Here is a 19,481-nt window from a genome sequence, read left to right on the forward strand (position 1 = left end):
CATTCTTCCTGCCCAAAGTGTTCTCTTGTTAAGTTTCGACTGGTGTTAATGTGTGATACTAATATTGTTCCTGGGTGCTTTGCCGAGATGAGGGGGCACCTATCTACCACCAAAATGTGTTTTATGAGATTTGCAGGGGAACTGACCATCAATTAACCTTTAGAAGGATCTGCAGAACCTGTTGGGACACTTTGTTGGGTCCACTGGACGTTGTAAGCCACCTCTGCAGCTATTGTACTCGTGCTTGACACACAGTTTTCTCCTAGCTTGGAGTTTATGTTCGTGTACTAGAGATTAGCAATAGATTCTAATGAGCACAGAGATAGAATGGAGTCGTGGGTGATGCTTGTGTTGTTTATCGTGAGTATTACAGCATTTTGCTCGAACAGATCCATGTTTCCCTTGTCTTTTGAGGTAGGCCTTTAGTGACACTGTGCAGAAAATCTAGAGGTGACTAGGGCACACCTAGTGCAGATTTCTCTGAACTCAAGATTTTGAGGTCAAAATATAAACAGCACTTGGAGTGTTCTCAAATAGCTGTTATTCGGAGACGAAATCTCACAGGACTTCGCCTCTGCAGACATTTCCCTCCAATGGCAAAAACTCCATACCCAGAGAAAAAGTTTGTAAACTCTGGACTGTTTGGTGAGAGAGGCAGGCAAACCATCCAGGATACATTGGGTCAGAGCAGCATGACACTAAGCAGCCCAGACCTTGATGTGTCTCTTGTCCCCAGAGTCGTCACATGCTCAATGTCACGGAAAAATCTTCCTCTCTCCTGTTTCACCTGGTTAGTGTTTATATATGTGACATACTTTAACAGAGCATGTCAAAGTATAAGTGAGGAAACGCTGTTATGTTTAGGCTGCATTTGAGCTTCGGTATTTCATTTTTGTATTTTCTGATACAGTTTTTAAGAAAACTTCTATTATAGATTAGAGAAGCCCTGGGGATATTTTCACTGCTTTTAAATGTATAAAAAAAAATGTACTTTTGAATTTTAACTGTACATGTTTCTTTTTTTCTGAACTGTATTCAACTTTATTTATGCTTTCCTTAGCGGTGCCAACCGCAGACTTTCCAGAAGAACTGACCAGTCTCTACTCGCTAGTGAGATGAAAGTAAGGGCTCTTATTGCAACATTCCCTTGCATAGCATTACCAGAACAGGATTTGACATCCTGGCTTGGTACTTGATGACCCACATCTATCCGCCCAAACATTGGTGGCTGAGTTAAAAAGCCTCACAAAACTTAACGTCAGGTTCTGTAGCTACTTGAAAATGATTGGCCCACCTATTCCTCTTACCCTCACTCATTTGTGCCACTAAACCTTTCAACGTTTTCTGTCTTCCTCTTCTAGGGAATGTCAGCACAAGTGCATCTGCTATGCAGATGGCTAGTGGGATCAGTTTGGTGTCCTTCAACAGTCGACCAGACGGTATGCATCAGCGATCTTATTCTGTGTCCAGTGCAGACCAATGGAGTGAAGCAACAGTTATCGCCAACTCAGGCATCAGCAGTGGTAAGATACTTGGATGAATGAGGGTTTCCTGACTACCATTGGAAGCCGTGATGCTAGGGCTGATGTTTGCTACATGTAAAAGTGGCAACTTTCCTAAGAATATGTTTTAATTAATGCATGAGAAGCACAGTTTAGCTCTTCTACACAAGAATAAGCTCAGGTGGATACCTTGTGTGTTACTGTTAATTGATTTTTATAGTTTTTTTAAAAATTAGTATGGAATGGGTTTCTTTTTACGTGGTAATTTTTGCTCATTGACCACCTAAAATGACTCTTTATAGTCGATTTATTTCATATTACATATGTTCTTTCTTTTTTATAAGTGTATTTCTTCTATGGGGTCTGCTTCAGCTTATACCATCTTGATGTTCCTGTTTAAACGCAATGTTGATTTAAAAAAAAAAATGGACCATCAAGAAAACTGTAAATGCTGTCCTCCAGAGTATTTTCGCTGTTTTGTATTTGAGGGAGGTAGTTAGGCCCTATATTAAATCAATTTCTGGCCTTTGGGTGCTGGTGCCCACCTAGCTGCAGTTGTGAATGTAGGCAGCAATAGGAGACCGCCAACTAATTTTGAGTGTTTGACAAGGCCCCAGGTGGGGTGACAGAATCGAAAACTTGTGCTCATCCCATATCCTCACCTCACTGTTAACACTGTACAAAGTATCTGCAAAGAAAGTTTCCAGTCATTTGAAAAGCAGCCTAGAAAGCAGCTTGTTCCAGTTTGCGTTGCCTTTTGCCTTCTTTTTACTTACTTTAATGGTCATTTCTCCTTCCTCCTGTTTTACCATGTTTGACCTAATTTTAGCAAATTTGAGTCCTAAGTTATTGCTCTTTATGTCCAAACTAAATGTCCTAATATTCATTAATATTCTGGAATCTTGAATTCTGTAGGTCGACAGCGTGAATGATCACTTACACAAAGATGATATGACCTGGCCTCTGAGTCAAAGCATAAGCAAGCAATACCTTTTAAACTGTCGTCTACACTTCTTGTCTTGTAGCCCCATTTCTGGAAGAGAATAATTTCTAATGGGTAGTTGGTTGAATACGTCATGGACTGTTGAGTTAATAAGGACACTCATTTATGTCAAATTCAATTGCTGATGTCCAACAGATCTTGTTGTTAAGCTTCTTAGGGTCTGAGGAGACATGAAGCAGTCTTGTCTACAAGTAAAATTATAAGGCTTTGTAATTGGTTGTTGTAACAGAAAGCCACAATTTCCTCACTGAATTCAGACAAGCAGTGATTTAAATATATGCAGCCTGCTTCTTTGGCATCTGGGAAGAGAGAAATCTTGCTAAGACAAGATCTTGAGAACAAACCTGTCTTCCTAAATCTTAAGACATTTGGCCAGTAGCAGAGTGAAGTTCCTGCACAGCTTGCTCCTGCAAGTAGAGTTAGTTCTCGATTAGTATGAGCAAACACCAACAGAAGCCTTCTTTCTGCAAAACCACTCCAAGGGTTGCCTCCAGCACACCGAACGTATGATCCTGTATTCTATGAAACACCCTTGTGCTCATTCCCACACCTACGTATAGAACACACAGAATTATATATGGAAGTGAACTGAACCAGGGTTACAGCTGCAACTCCTTCAACGCATTGATCCATTCCCAGTTACGGTGGGTTTGCAAGAGCCATGCCTTTTGTCTCGGTGTTACATATCCCCATATAAACAGGTGAGTGAAATTTGAGTGAGGGATGTGTTAGTAACCTCAAACAAGATTACTCACTTGGTATGGAGCCCCTAGTAAAACGTCAAGCTGAGAGGCTCCACTTGAACCTTACCCACTTCTCTAGCACGCCATGTGCCTGCTCCTCCAGCCAGCTGACCATCGACAGCATTTAAGCTTCCCACATGGCATTATGACTATGTATTACGTGGCTTGGACGACTAACACTGTGAGCTTTTGTATAAGTCATTAAATTGCTAGGCAGCAGCAAGTGTGCCCATAATGTGTCTCCATTGGTAAAGGGAAATACCATAGCCCACAATCGTGACAGGTGCTTAGATCTTTTGGTTTGTATTAATGTAGGTATCAGGGGCTTTGGACAAGGAACCTGGGAGTTTTAAAAATTGTTGTATTTTAAATTGTTGATTTTACATTTGTAATTCATTTTTATCAGTGGTGTGATTATGCATGCTGTGTAATGGTTTATGGTTTTAATTTACTAATAAACTTAGTGGCATTTGGTATGGAGTCAAATGTATGTAGTGTCTCTGCAACTGAGTTTAGCCAAATTCCATGATTTAGCAGTAAATAGACAATAGGTTTGCTGACTTTCCCACAAAATCAGGAGCTGTAGTCCCCTGTTCAGATGTTCATTGTGAATCCTTGGACACTGGAAGTTAGTTAGTTGTCTTAAAGGTTTTACTGCTGAAGTGTGATATTGCTAATGAAGGTGCGACAAAGCAGGCAACTGTTGCAGGAATTCATATTACACTTAATATGTTTCTAGGCAGTTCCTTTATACAGTAAGGGAACTGTTTTGTAGTTCTCCTCAATAAACTGCAAAGGTGTTTTAGTTACGCTGGCAGAACGAATAACCTTTTGCCTTAAAATGGTGCCTTCAGCAGATGGACATGTTTCCCACATCAAGATCGAAATGGCACATGCCTGTGCACTTCATTGAAGATATTATATAAATGTGAGTTACACCTTTTCAAATGTATTATCAGCTGTGGACATATTTCGGCATATCAGTAAGGCAGACGAAGACAGCAGAGTTGCCTCTCCTCTGCGTTTGGGCGCGTCGCCCCAAATCTTGAGTTCGGATAGATCATTACATCAAGGCATTGCTGTGCACTTTATAATAAATCACTTCCTGGTTTCCTTTTTCCCCGATTGTTAAGGTAGTATTTCAGGTGGGTGGGTCAGTATTGTATCCTATTTCATCAGTCCTCATATGAAGCGAGCCTCGTCAGCAGAAGGCAGTCATCAATACTTTAAATCACAGCTAATGCCAACAATTAGGAAATTGTTGAGCTTTCTGGGCAACCAGTTTTTTAACCTGTGAGTTACTTCGTCTAAATCCCTAATGTAACGGTCTTGTTTGTGGCAAGAAACCATATAATGTAAATACGAAGAAGCACACGATTTTGCGTTCTTGCAGTTTGGGTGTGGCCTGGGTAGTCTTTACTGTCTGGGCACACATCCCTCACAAAGCGCTCACACCTTCGTTTTGATTGTTCCATTCTGAGAGATCGGACTAAGCCATGTCAAGTGTGACTCTAGCCGCTGACCCTCCTACGCAGCGCCTGACACCATCTATATCGTGGATGCTAAACTCTTACCGAAAGTAAAAGTCCTAAAGATAATCAAAGTTTTGATGGAGCAATCCAGGCAAATGGATGAAAGCCACTGTGCGATAAGCAAAGGGCACGAGAGGAGCAATGGGCCTGCTTTGTGAGATGGCGGCTCTGACAGATCATGTTGTTACTGATAGCAGAGCATCAAAAGGAAGTGAAGATTCCCAGAACTGTCTCAAGGAAGCAGAGAAACATACAGGTGAAACGGAGACACAGAGGAAGGAGTCAAAGGAGGCTGTTGATTTCAGAAGCAAGACATAAAGGTGCTCCTTAAAAAGCAACCCTTGAAGAGGAGCTCGAAAGGGACATTGCCACAAGAGCCTCTATTTATGAGGTCATTGTGATCGTTGAACAATCATGGTCAGTAGCCCGGGGAGATGTTATTTCATCTGGCACCAAAGCTGATGAAAGGTGCGACTGCAGCCTTCCTCCTAATGAGCGACGGTGGAGGGACCATTGCTTGTTGATGTTCAGAACAAGCCTGACTTGGAAGCCTCGATTGGTAGCTGAATGTTCTTCTTCGGGATAGCATCTCACAGAATGTGGACCCCTGCTGGTGTTAACTCCTTCCTGGCCCTAAGGCAACTGAATACAATGTTCATTCGACAGAGCATGCATGGTCCTTTATCCTTGCTCTCTGATCCTGGTGGTAGGGTTGGCAAACTGATGGCTATATTAGGATCATGCCCCCTGTCTGTCTGTGCTAACATATGAACAACTTGTGCCTGAATGTGGCACAATCCTTTCGTTTTTGGACCCCCTCACCTACACGATGTTCTTTCACATGTCCCTCCTGCCATGCGTCAACTCCGAACAGAAAGAAGCGATAACTTAATGCATGGACTGTGTCCTTTTAGAAAGAACTCGAGCAGATGAGACTGAGGATGACTGCAACATAAATGTAGGTGTGGATAGCATCTTTCCTAAGTAACTGATGCAAGGGCGGCCATCATAAGGTTGCAAACAACAAGCATTCACAAAGCCAATGGTTTTTGCTGTTGTATTATAAAAATCTAATGATGTTGCCCAAGTCATGACTTACGGCACCAAAGTTGCTTGAAGCTTTACCCCTGACACGGTCAGAACGTAGCTGTGATAATGTCTTCTTTGGACTCTGACAAAGCACGATGCAGACCACAAAACCTAGAATACATAGGTACAGGAAAGAGTGGAAAAGGGGGCAGTGGAACCTATCTAGAATTGGAATACTACGCCATAAACTGTATGGTAGTTAATCACTTCCTAGGCCTCGGACCATTTCTAGGTTAATGGTGGCAAAACTGTATTTAGGGCCACTTATGGCTCGTGACCTTCACCTTGCAGGGTGTTGTTTAGTTGCATTGGCTTTCTGTTGTTGTTTCACTTATTACTCATATCTGTCCCACATTGTTTGTGTTTTTCTCCCCTTTCAGTTCCCTCAGTTCTCTAGTTAGGCCTTCTTTAACCTTGATCCTTAAATTGGTGTGTTTTGGCTCTTTGTACTTCTGTTGGTATTATGTCCGCTATGTTTGTGGCAGAGTCATTGCGCTATTGGGTGGATTCCAGGTCGCCCCAAAGCTCAACAAAGCAGCACCTGCTGTCAAAGCCGCTGATTCAGTTTGACCTACCTCGGACTCCCCAAGGTAGTGTTGGTCATCCCTCGAGACTGGAGAGTGAGCACCGGTCTGGTGTTTGAACTGTTAGGGAAGCGGACTGACCAAACAGGTAGAGTTGTACACTGAATGCTGAAGAGGCAAGTATAGCATCAGAGGATTTGTAATGATCCCAGAGAGGACAGATTTTGTGAAATATTTTTATATTTAAATATTGTACTGCTGACTGCTTCTCATTTCTCAAATTTACTAAAACGAACAGCCTCATTTAAGTCTATTACATTTTTTTTGGTAGTCTTCTCATAGTATATGTGAAAATATATTGAACATTCAAGTGGAGAAAAGTAACGAGTAGTAACCGGTTTTTGCATTGCCGTTGAGTGATTCATATAAACTTGTAAATTTAGAATTTGTTCAAAGTCCCACTATTTTATATATGAGTAGGTTGAGTCAAGAAAGCTTTTGCTTCTTGTTAGTGTATCATAGTGCTTCTAAGATCACTCCTATCATTTTGGTGCTCGACCTAATAAATACATGCAAGAGAATAATCTGCTGTATATTCTATATGTTTTTATATGTACAAAACTCCCAGTTATAATCAGCCAACACGTGTTTCGCTCCCTCCTGGCATGGAGGCCTGTTTTTTTTTCTTTATAAATCTGTTTATTGAGGTTCATATGAGTACAAGGAAAGGCATGGGGGAGCGGTTCTTTGAAATCAACAATCGCAACAGTATGCCAAGTACAACAGTCCATCATTGTTAGCTGTGGTCAGAGGATAAAAGCTCTGCAAGAGAGGGATCCCTCTTTGGCCCATGTAAGCAGTACTGCATGACAATTGAAGTTGTAGGAAATGGGGAAGAATTGGGGGGAGTGGAGGAAGGAGGGAACAGCAAACGGGAAGAACAATCAAAATAGTAAAAGAATACTAGGCAGTTACAACATATAGGTCCGTGTGGTACACAGGCTAGTAAATAAGATCGCCATAGCTTGTGTCTAGTGGTCAAAACTGTAGAGGTCCCAGGGAGAGATGTACTAAGGTGCGTTAAATAGTGTATTAGGTTGCGGATGTCAAAGGAAGAGTTCAATCGCTTTTAATTTAGGTGGGGTAAAGCAGGTGAATTCCAGTCGCGATAGGTAAGTAAGGGTTGCCATACTCTAAGGAATGCTGCATCCACGCCTGATAATTTGTGGCTAAGGTGTTTCAGTGCCAAGTATTTGAGAGAGGAGGAAGACAGGTAAAAGGGGCTTATTGTTGCACCGCTGGGACGTCCTTACTAGGAATGGTCAGGTTCAGAATGCTAGATTTGGAAATATTGACTTTAACCCAAATCGTTGCCATCAGGGCAGCTTATGAGGCCATTATTCTATCGATCATTGTTGGTCCCAGTCAAATTTTCGGTAAAACAGAGTGAAGGAAGGTCAAATTAACTCGGTCAAACGCCTTCTCTGCGTCTATCGATAGACGGTACAGCAAGATTTGATGGCAATGGTCTTCTCAGCCAAATGGGCCACTCTGCGCACATTGTCCGTGCCCTGGCAGTTGCGGATAAACCCTACCTTGTCTGAATCAAAGAGCCCTGGCATGTATCGCTCCAGTGTGGAGGAGAGGATTTTACTAAAAATATTGGCATCAATGTTGAGGAGGGCTATAGGATGGTCGGATCTTTGCCTAACTTTTATATAAGTGTAAGCTTGGCCTCTGCCAATGTAGGGGGTGAGACCCATGGTGGCAGAAAAGGACCTATCTAATCTCAGCAAGTGATCCCCTATATGTTGGAGGAAGATCCTGTAGAATCTAACCTGGGGGCCGTCCGGTCCAGTAGGAGAGCCTTAAGGGCCAAACGGGTCTCCTCCAGCGTAATCAGTGTGTTGAGTTCCTCTGCATGTCCGGGCTGAAGAGGTGACCAGTTGCACTCAGCCAAATAGGCATCAATGAGACTAGGGGATAGCTCATCTTGGTTATATAGTGTTTGGTAGTAAGTTTGAAATTTGCACCTCTTATCCCTTTCTGAAATTGCCCATCCACCGCCAGGTGTGCCTAGTTTCCCCACATGCGTTCAAGCCCTCTCCTAGTGCAGTCCTCGGGCCAGGAGTGATCCAACCTTGTTCTCCCCATCGCAGGAGCGCTTTTTGACAGCCAGCAGATATCACTCTTCTGTATTCGTCCTTTGGGCACGCAATTGTCCCCTCAGGATCGCCAGCTGTTGTTTCTGTTTATGGGTGGGATTTGCCTTGTCCTGCTGTTCCAAGGTCTTGATCTCAGAAGTTATGGTATCCTCCACCAATCTCGCCTCCCTTCTCTGCACTATAGCGTTTGAGGAAATTATGCCCTGGATAGTGGCCTTAAATCTGTCCCACAACAAGCTGAGGGGGACATCCGATCGGAGTTGTGCGAAAAATAGTCAAAGATCCCTGTGTGGATTTCTGCTACATCAGCTGGGTCCCAGAGGAAGCGTTGCGGTAACTCCACCAAGGAAGAGGACTGTCAGGACCATTGTAGTTCAATGTGGGTATTGTCTGATAGAGAGATATAGGAAATTCCAGCAGTATTCAAGGCGTGGAGAAGAGAGTGGGTGACGAAGATGTAATCAATGCATGAGTATGTGGAATGTACATGAGAATAAAAAGAGTAGTCCCTTGAATCTGGGCTAGGTACTGCCATGCATCTACAAGGCCCAAGGCAGCAATATCCTTTTTCAGCTGTGCGGACATTGGCCAGTGCCTAAAAAGGAGGCGTGGCAATCCAGCTCTGGGTCCCAGGCTAGATTGAAGTCTACCCCCTACAATAATTTCTCCTTCCACGTCCTGGAATGGCTCGTTAAGGATGTGCCGGACATAAGTATCTTGGGCAGTATTAGATACATAGAGGTTCAGCAATGTAAGCTTGGCCCTTTCCCTGTGAAAGTGCAGTGTGATGTTGCACCACCCTTTTATCTCTGGTGACCTTGACAATGTAGGACCAAAGGTGCAGTTTATAGATCGTACCAACCCTTAAAGTTTTGGTATCTGTGTGGTCCCAGTGGTGTACAGGGTATCGAGGGTAGGCCATCCTATGTTTATCTACACTTCTCATGTTTGTTTCCTGCAGTAATATTATGTCTGGATCGCGGCGCAGGATGTAGCTCCAAACCTGTTTCCTCTTGTTCAGGGAGTTGAGACCACAGACATTTAGGGATGCAAGTTTAATACTGCCAGGAAAAAAACGTCATAGGGCGTGGAAAATAATCTGCTGTGTGTTCAATGACGTTAGGACTCAAGGAGGTAGATTCCCAGGAAACCCCCTGGTCACTTGCAAGGGAAAGCGTGGAGCCCCTCATGGATGACCCAAACGTGCCCGGACCTATCAGAAAGAAATAACAATTACCATATTAAACCAATTAAGAACCATTAAAGTCCATCTTGTGCAATTGGTTCCCACGCAGACCAGCACATGAGTGTCTATGTCCCGGTGCAGGTGTCACCCTCTCGTTTACCAGATCGCCAGGTGGGGGCTAGTAGTCGCAGCGCAACAGAGAAGTCAAGTAATAGAGAGAATATGTCCCCGGCCCCTGTGCACCCCCGCCTCCTAGTACAGAGAGCAGCAGCCAGGAGGGTCAATAGAAGCCACCAAGCAGAAAAGGGCATGTTAGGTGAGAACCCCCAGATCAGGGGATAAAGGAGGTGACTTGTTAGGAGTCAGCGCTCAAAGGTGATGAATCATGTCATTTTTTGCCTCTTGGGTAGCTGTTGTGCTAGGGCATTTTGCATGATGGCGATGACGTACAGTGGTCTAGGCTGGTCTGAGATGATGGCTGGATACAGCGTCCTCTAAGGAGGGATGATCCACATTGTCAGGAGGGTGGATTACAAGAGTTTTTCCGACTCGTAAAGGGAACACAGTGAGCGCTTTTTACCCTCCCATTCAAAGAGAAGAGAAAACAGTTGATCCCACTAGTATTTTAAGTTCATTCTCCGTAGTTTGTCTTTCACTACTTTAAAGTCTCTTCGATGTTGAAGCGTGATGAGAGACAGATCCTGATATAGTTGTAGCTTGTGTCCTTGAAATTCCAGTTCAGCTTTCTGCTGAGCTACACAGAGGATAGTTCCAGCATTGCCAGGCGGTTGGGGGGTGGGGGGGGGGGGTGTTGCATCAGGGTCCCTCCTGATCGAGTGAAGGAGAGCCACGGTATACGCCATGATGTCCGCTCCCTAAGCCCTGTAGAATCTCCTGGATGCAAATGTTATTACGCCTTCCTCTATTTTCAAGGTCCTCTTGGCTGTCCTGAAGCTCAATATTCTGGTCCCCCAGAGGTGCACATCTGTGGTACGTTCCAAGTCATCGACCCGATCACCCAGTGCAGTGATATCTCTCTTGACGTCTTTAATGCAGGACTTGAGGTCAGTCTTGATAGAGGCAATCTCCAGGCAAATTTCCTGCAGGAAGTGCGCCAGGAATTTTTGCGTGATAGGGCCGGGGAGGTTCTCGGTTCCTCCTGTGGGGCCTGTAGCTTATCATTTTCTGCGGGATCCATTTTGTTCCAGAGGGTGGGTAGCTGGACTTCTGTAGAGGATTTATTGAGCGGCATGGTTAGAGAGGATAGTAGCTTGTCTTGTCGTGCAGTTCCGGGCCCAGCAGGAAGGGGCGGCCCGTGCTGCTGCCCACCAGCACGTGGTGGGGAGTAGTAGCCTCTGAGAGCGGCTACCCCAAATGTAAATGGCCCTTACGTTGTTGCTGAGTGAACACACTGGATGCCACCCTTTGCAGTGAGGGCTATTTGTTGTGCGTGCCCTGCTCTGTCCCTGGAGCTGCGATGGCTACGTGTTTGCAACAATGTAGTCTATCGCTGAGGCGGCAGTTATGGCCCAGCTCCTCTGTCACCACCATATTGCAGGGCCTGTCAGGGCTAGGACCTGCAAGCCATGTCAATGTCTAGGTGTCAGTGAGGTGCCCCAGCAGGAGGGAAGCACGATGCAATGGTCTCCAACAAGATGGGGGTGGGGGGGAGGAACTGGCAGCAAGTGCAGATCCCAGCAGCTCAGCCCTGGGGGTGGTGGGGAGGACTGTGCCCCTGCCCCCAGTTCCTCCGCACCCAACGATGCTGTCCGCCGAGGGACGTCAACCCAGCAGGATGCTGAGACCGCGTTATTGGGCCGGTTCAGAGTCTCTGTGTGGGACCCAGGCGCAGCGCAGCCTACCTTCCGAACTCATGCTGGTCGTTGACCTCTCCAGGCTGGTGCATGTGTCCTCTCTTGGCCGAAGCCCCAGGGGCAGAGCAGGCCCAAAATGTAGAGGTTGGCTGTGTGTGCCCATTTGTTCTCCACCAGTCAACCCCAGGCCTGTCCAGCAAGGCCTCCGGGATGCTCCGTGCTCAACCGGGGCGTGGGGGCCACACCACGGGCGCCAACCCAGTATATTGCAGGCTTCCACACCACCAATGCCCCCCTCCCCCGGCCTATTCCCACTGCCAGTGGGTGCAAGTTCAACGCTTCACCACCACTGGCCCAGGTCTCTCGGTGCGGGCTATGCACGGGCCCGTAAGGCAGTGCAGTCTCCGACCAGAGCCGTCGAGGCCATCAGGCCTCACTGTCTGGCGCTCCTCAGGCATCCCACACATTCTAGCCGGGGCGCCCCAGCATGCACAGCAGCGCAGGTCCTTAATGCAGCAAGGCCTACCTGCCCCAAGTGACCTCCACACAGCCCCCGAGTCAAGATGTCACCTGGGCAGAGCCCCTATGTTGTTGCGGCAGGCTGGCAGTCAGGTCAGGTGTGCAATGGGGGGCAGCTCAGTCTGGTGGTAGGCGCTGTTCAATATAGGCTGCCAAGGCTATGGCTGGCGCACAGGCCTGTAAGATGGCGGAGCAGTTGGTCACTGCTGCTGGGAGCATTTTGCCGGGGCCAGGCCTCGATAACCGCTGCAGGGGGCTAATGTAGCAGGGGGGTGGCCAGCAGAGATCACCCTTCAATTAATGGGCTCAGGCCCAACTCTGGTGCCGAGGATGGCGAAGGGGTAGCAGGAAGGAGCCCGGGAACTCCATTGCGTGGTTAGCCACGCCCCCGGGTTTTTCACGGCGTAGCATATGGAACGCTGCGGAAAAATAAGCATTAGGCCAATCACTGGGCAAGTCAAATAAGCCCAACTCAGAAACTCAGCTGGATTGAACGTACTGTTCCAGTCGAACTACAGTGACTTTAGGACTGTAGAGATTTGGGAACCTGTAAGTGGCAGCAGTTTATTTTTAGACTGCACCCAGCTTTTAGATTTAAGCTTTGGACTTATTTGACTGAACAGGGGTGGTGAGGGGGACGGTGCGAGGAGGGGGTGTAAAAAAATAAAAATAAAAAACCCACTCACCTTCTTGAGAAAGCGCATTCGGCTCCCCTCCCCTCTGTCCTCTTCCCAGCTGCATACAGGCTCACAGCCAATCACTACGCTGCTGTCACCAGCATGACAGCAGCGTTGTGATTGGTCGGAGCGGCCTGCTTTGCCACTCAGAATGAGAGTGGGAGCCTGTGCATGTTCTACACTCTGCTGTGCACTACAGCCGGGTTGAGAACATGCAAAGTCTGCATGTCTGTTTAACCGGTCCACCACGGCCGGCCAGACAGACATGCACACTTTGTGGTGCATATACTCCTCCTCCGGCCCGCTCCAGCCTAGCCCGCCCCTTTACTCCCAGGAAAAATAAAATGATAATAACATAGCGTTATCATTTTATTTGTTATTTTTCTACAAATACAGTGGGGCAGTGCTCCTCCGCTTTAACGGAGAAGCCGCCCCTGCTCTAACCCAAAGCTAAACATGATGTGTCAGCAGGCACAGCATTTACATGGGTGGCAAGAACTAACTGTCAGTGGACAGGCTGATGACACCGTGTCAGAGGGTAGAGAGTCAATGTGAGAGCAGTGCAGGCAAGTTATCACTTGTGCCGCAGCAGCGGAGCATGTGAAGAATGAGGCGTAGTGGAAGTACAATGTGATTGTGTCTCCATTCTAGAACAGAAGGCAGTGCAGAGATGCATGTGAAGTGCCCCCGCCATTAGCTACTGACATAACGATGTTTCTTATTGTGGTGCATTGAAACACCTAACAAGAATGGAAGCTGTTGTTGCACTCACAGATGGAGGGTTCCTTTAACTTGCACAGTTGCATTAGCGCAACAATGCTTCTTCAAATTTGGAATGCATCATCGTCACCCTTTAGTGTGTCTTTATGTTTTTTGGTTACGTTCATGCTGCTACAGCTGAAACAATGCTAGGGCTGTATTAGTTTTGTTATTCAAGTGTAAGTTTAATATAGAAATAGCTGACAGTGCGCTGTAGCCTCTGTTGCCTAAACCCCATAGTGTACCCTTATTAACATCCCACTTACACTGCTTTATCCAACATCACATTTTTTATCTCTTCTTTTATGTTTCAGTTCAAACCAGATTTTTTTTTTAAATCGTTTTAATTTAATCTTTTTCTTCCTTGCCTTCTTTCTTCTTATAAAAGGTTTTTGAATGTTATAAACCGTATAGGCACAGGCTCTGAAATCAGCAGGGCTGGTGAGGCGTTTTAAGCTAATGCTGTTGAATATCTCTCCGTATTGTCTGCTGCTTTTGTTGTAGACAAAATAACGCACATTGCGTTTCAGATATAACTGTATTTTTTGTTAATATCCCTTCTCCCCCCGCCTCCCCCACCGGGCCCCCCACATTCAATTAATTCTGTGTGTAGGAGGACATTTTGAAAGTCTTTTCTATGCAGACAGCCCGTTTCCTGTGGCTTCTGATTCTTAAGCAGCTGTGTGCATCCCCTCATTAGATAAATGACTTTGTTGCTCGCCATGCCACAAAACAGGATGTGCTGGTGCAAGTGAAGTGGAGGGGGGCACAGAGAAAACTTCTTTTTTCTGAGGTAGGACCCCCACTGCTGTGGGACTATTCATTTCTCTGCATTTTACATGTAAAAAAGCAAATTCTACAATAGGGCCTGCTCATGAGAGCTAGGCTGGCTCCAATGGACGCGGACACTTTGTTTTGCTCTAGAGCCGCAGACCAGACCACGGCATGCGACGCAAATGGTAGAAAAGAATACACTATGTATTTTGGATGGCTTCTGTTGGACCTCGGTTGCCTAAATAATTTCTTTGAGGATGGTTTTTCTTATCCGCCAACATGTTAGAGAAAGGGTTGCCAGATATGAGGCTGGTTTGAAGAGGACCAAGAGTAATCCCAAAACACTATTCAACCTGATAGACCTCTACCTGCAGATTCCTTACCTTAGAATTTCCACTGGCGTCAGACCGGATCTGCAAGATTTTTCATGAGTACTACCCCTGTGCGCTGGTAGGTGGTGTTGTCTGGCTCTGTAGGTGTTGTCCGCGCCGGAAATAAATCTGCAGCATTAATATATGTGCCACCTAGGCACGCTGACATCAGTATTTTTTTTCCGTGCCAGCCAGCACTAATCAGTAGAAGAGCTACCCCATCAGTCACTTTTCGGTTGAACGTTTTTGACGTTTTGTTGAGTCTTTTGGGAGATTTTCCTCCCGGTCAGTGACGGACCACAACTTGTATACCAATGGTGCCTCGAGATTGACCACGACCCCCTAGTCGTGTTCTGACTACCATGCCATGAACCTGAAGCTCTTGAGTGAGCAATTCCCACAAGCTCCTGGCAGCTCGGCGTGTTACGTTGCAACATTCAAGGTCCTGGTTAAGAGGAAGGTCCTAGGAGTGGTCACGTGGTCCGAGATCCTCGTCGCGCTCCAAGTCGTCAGGTCACTCAGGTAAGTCCCACCATTAAGAAAAAGATATCAAGGAGATCTAAAACTTCACCTCGTCTGTCAGCTGATGAGATGAGGGACCTACATGCATCAAAGCCTGGCTCCTCAGTAGAGCCTGTGCCTGGGTCGGCTCTGCTCCTCCCTAATTTTCCAGGAGCCGCAGTGACATGCTCCCAACTGAAAGAATTTTATGCGGCCATGCTCCTCATTTTTGTGTGGACTGACTCGTTCGATGCACCTTCAGGCCCCGAGGAGGCAGCAGAGGCCCCTTCTGGTTCTGCAGTGGCTTCAGCCCCGGCTTAAGCCCTGAGGATCCTTTTCTGGATCCAGACCAACCCTGTCATACTACCTTGACCTTAACCCGTTGCCTGTTCCCATGTCAACGCTCCCGACGCTGCCACCAAGAGAGCTTGATGGTTCATGCCTTTACCTCACATAAATCCTGGTGCATTCCCTACTGCACCCCCAAAGAAAGAATCCAGGAAGCTGGCCACTTTGAAAAAGAAGATCTTTTCTTCCACCAGCCTGGCATTGCAGTCCGTGAACACAGCATGCCTTCTAGGCTGCTACTCCCATGCGCTGTTGTGCATGGTTGTGCAGATACTGCCAACTGTTCCGGAGGAGGTCTGGCCATGCTCGCCCAGAATGTTGCTGATGGGAGAGATGCATCAAATTTCACCATTTGTCGTGGTCTCGACACAACCAACTCACTCTTCAGAGCGGTTTCATCGACGTTGGCCTTGATGTGCCATGCCTGGTTGAGGGCAAATGATTTTTCGGGGGATGTCCAATCATCTCTGATAAACTTGCCCTGGGTGCTGATACCCGAAGTGGGTTGTGGTTGCTATTCCAGCTACTTTATGGTGCCAAAGAATGGCAGAGACCTTCATCCTATCCTAGACCAATGGTCCCTCAACTACTTCCTCAAGAACAAGAGGTTCAAAATGCTCCCGTTAGCTCAGGTGCTCTCTGCCCTGGACCCTGGAGACTGGATTGTAGCTCTGGACTTGCAGGATGTATATTTCCACATTCCCGTCCTGCCTGCCCACAGGCGTTACCGGCTGTTCATGGTAGGTGACGAGCACTTTCAGTTTCCTCTGATGTCCTTAGGCCTTCCAAGCACTCCTCAGGTTTTCCCCAGGGTGATGGTGGTGGTCATGGCTCATTTCCGGAGATCAGGGGTAATAGTCATCCCCTATCTTGATCACTGGTTGTTGAAGGCAGATTTGCCCCAGGCTGTCGTCTCCTACCTCCAGACTATGGCAGACCTCCTTTATCGCTGTAGTTCACTATCAACATGCCAAAGTCACACCTGACTCCTTCTGAGATGGTCCCTTTCACCGAGCTGTTCTGGACTCAGTTCAGTTTCAGGCATATCCTCCTGAATGGCGAGTACTGGATATTCAGGCTAAGATACCAATGTTTCAGCCCATATCCTGGATTTCAGTGAGACAGATGCTGAGGCTGTTAGGACTCATCGCTTCCAGCATCGTGCATTAGACGCATGTATATGCAGGCTCTGTTGTGGGACCTGAAGTTCCAACGGACACAGCATCAGAGGAATCTCTCTGACATGTTTCACATCTCAAGGAAACTGCAAAAGATCTGCAGTGGTGGATAACAAACCGCTATTGGATCTCTGTTCCCCAACCAGATCTCACAGTGGTGACTGATGCATCACTTTTGGCATGGGGCAGCGAAGATTAGAGGACTCTGACCTCCGGCAGAATCCTGACTCCACACCAACTTGCTAGAGCACCAAGCAATCCGACTAGCATTGAAAGCCTTCTCCCCCGCTCCCATCAAGGGAAGGCTAGTGCTTGTGTTCATGGCATCACCTCGATGTGGTACTGCAATAAAGAGTCCGGGGTGGGGTCATGGACCCTTTGTCAAGAGGCCCTGCATCTCAGGGCATGGCTGGAACATCAGGGCATTTATTTCTCTGGTGGTTAAATACCTAGCAGGCTCTCTGAACGCCAGTGCGGACGAACTCAACCTACGATGCCTAGTGAATCACGAATGACGAACCCACCCAAAGGTGGTGGAAGGTCTTTTTTCAGCTGTGGGGAGAGCCTTGGTTAGATCTGTTCATCTCCGCCAATAATGCCCAACTGTTAGCAGTTTTGTGTACTGGAGTTTCCAAGGCGGCTCTTGCTCGGAGATGCTTTTCGTCTTGAATGGAGAGCAGGCCGTGTTATTGGCAGTCAGATGTCCCTCCACCAAAATTCTATATGCCTGCTGTTGGAGAAAATGTTTGGCAGGGTGTGCAGAAAACACATTGATCCTCTTTCTTGTCCCCCTTTCTCAGGTTCTCCTTTTCATACTTTCCCTTGCCCAGCCGGGATCTGCTCTGGGCACTCTCAAGGTCTATCTCTATGCTGTCTCTTCTTTCCTGCGGTTGCCTGACCATCCATCCCTCTTCAAGTTCCCTATTGTAAATAGGTTTCTGAAAGGTCTTGAACATCTCTCTTTCCCTCTTCAGTGGGACTTTAATTTGTGCTAACATTCTTGATGTGTACTCCTTTTAAGCCACTCCATAATTGTCCCCTTAGGCTCCTTACAATCAAAACAGCCTTTCTTGTCGCAATTACATCTGACCGAAGAGTGCGTGAGCTCCACGTCTTGTCATCCACGCCTCCTTCCCGCACCATCTATTCTGGAACTGGTGCTTTGCAGAAAAGCCTCTTTTCCTCCAAAAGTGGTTACTCCATTTCACATAGGCCAATCCATCACTTTGCCTTCTTTTTCCTCTCCTTCACATCCCTCTAAAGAAGAGGAGCGATCCACCATCTGGACCCAAAAAGATTGTTGATCAGACAAGAGTTGCAGGTGGACGACCAACTCTTCATGGTCTATGAGTGAAGAAAGGTTGGGCTGTACAGAAGCAGACCATCTCTAGATAAGTCATACTCTGCATTAGGATTTGCTACGCACTGGCCAAGAAGCAACCTCCTGAGGGCTTGTGAGCTCATTCCACCAGAGCTAAAGCGGCACCCCTTGTGTTAGCACACAATTCCGTTCCTGGATATCTGCCAGACACCTTGGGCCTCTTTGTACACGTACACATCGCACTACTGCCTGGATTGTCAGGTCCATAGGGATGGGTACAGTGCCCGGTCGGTCATGTAGGGCTTTCTGGTTTGAAATTGGTCCACAGACCGACCTCTGGGGATGGCATTACTTGAGTGTCTATTCTTCGGTAAGGAATCCGTGGTTAGAAGTTTCTATCAGATAAACAATTTCATTGGCGGGCGGTGACCCTCAACAGTGGGGGGTCGTCGAGCACAGTGCCAAACCCAGTGGCAGGCACTGTATATCAACAATGCCTTTAGGCTCAAATTCCAAAGCTCTCAATCAAGACTTGTTGTTTTATAACGGGCCATGATTGAGAGTTCTGGAATTAAGGCTGAAGGCAATGAGAGTTTCTCACAATGCCTGTCAGTGGGTGAAAAAGGTAAAAAGAAAAACAAACTTATGTTTTTCGCCTTGATTGCAGAATACTCCTGGAGCCTCAGCCAGCTCCCCTCTCCAAATCCCCACACTGTTTTCATGCTGCAGATGAGCAGCATGAAAGCAGCGCCAGGATTAGGTGTAGTGGACTGCCTCGAGACTCCAAGGGGCTTGTGCCTGCTCTCCACCAAGCTGCCTAGGACATCTAGGTGGAGAGGTTAACACTGCGCATGTCAGACTGGCCAGCTCAATGCAGCCGGGCAAACTGACATGCATAGTGTAAACCGGTGGAGTGAGCACCAGTCAGCAGCAGTGCCCCGCCCCCAAACTCTGCTCAAGCTGGGGGCAGTAAAAAAATAAAATAGTAATCCATTTTATTACCATTTTATTTTTCACTTTTGCTGCACTGGCAGCAGGGGGTTATGCTCTGCCGCTCTAATTTAGGGGAGGTAGGAAGGCAGGGGATTGCCGCTGAAGAAGTTACTTATCTTCGGGTACTCCTTATCTGGTAGAAACTATGTCTAGCCGCAGATTCCTTACTGATCCACCCACCCTCCCTGCTCTGCGAATGGATTTCTAGGGACAGGGTTGTTACCTTTCAGGGCCCTCGTTTTCCACACCACTGGTCAGTGTTCTTAATGGCTCTGCACTTCTAGCAAGGAAACTCGGGTAAAGAAGCTGACGTCAGTGCGCCTAGGTGGCATCTATATAGGTGCCACAGACATCACTTCTGTGGGGACAGACGACAGACATGGAGGTGAACGACGCCACCTATGGGCACGCAGGGGTACTGCTCGCGAAAAATATCTCCTAGATCCAATCTGATTCCTGGGAAAATTCTAAGCTAAGAAATC

The 19,481-nt window shown here is 46.8% G+C and overlaps 1 protein-coding gene across 4 annotated transcripts in view; it reads left to right on the forward strand.

Moving 5' to 3' along the window:
- Positions 1-19,481, forward strand: part of AGAP1 (ArfGAP with GTPase domain, ankyrin repeat and PH domain 1) — a 942,320-nt gene that overhangs the window by 687,054 nt on the left and 235,785 nt on the right. For all 4 annotated transcript variants that reach the window (XM_069225552.1, XM_069225553.1, XM_069225550.1 and 1 more), the window contains one exon: positions 1,362-1,523. In XM_069225552.1, coding sequence (XP_069081653.1) covers positions 1,362-1,523 — 162 coding nt within the window. The remainder of the gene's footprint in view (positions 1-1,361; positions 1,524-19,481) is intronic.

This window comes from Pleurodeles waltl, chromosome 3_1 (genome assembly GCF_031143425.1).
Source record: "Pleurodeles waltl isolate 20211129_DDA chromosome 3_1, aPleWal1.hap1.20221129, whole genome shotgun sequence".
NCBI classification, from domain to species: domain Eukaryota; kingdom Metazoa; phylum Chordata; class Amphibia; order Caudata; family Salamandridae; genus Pleurodeles; species Pleurodeles waltl.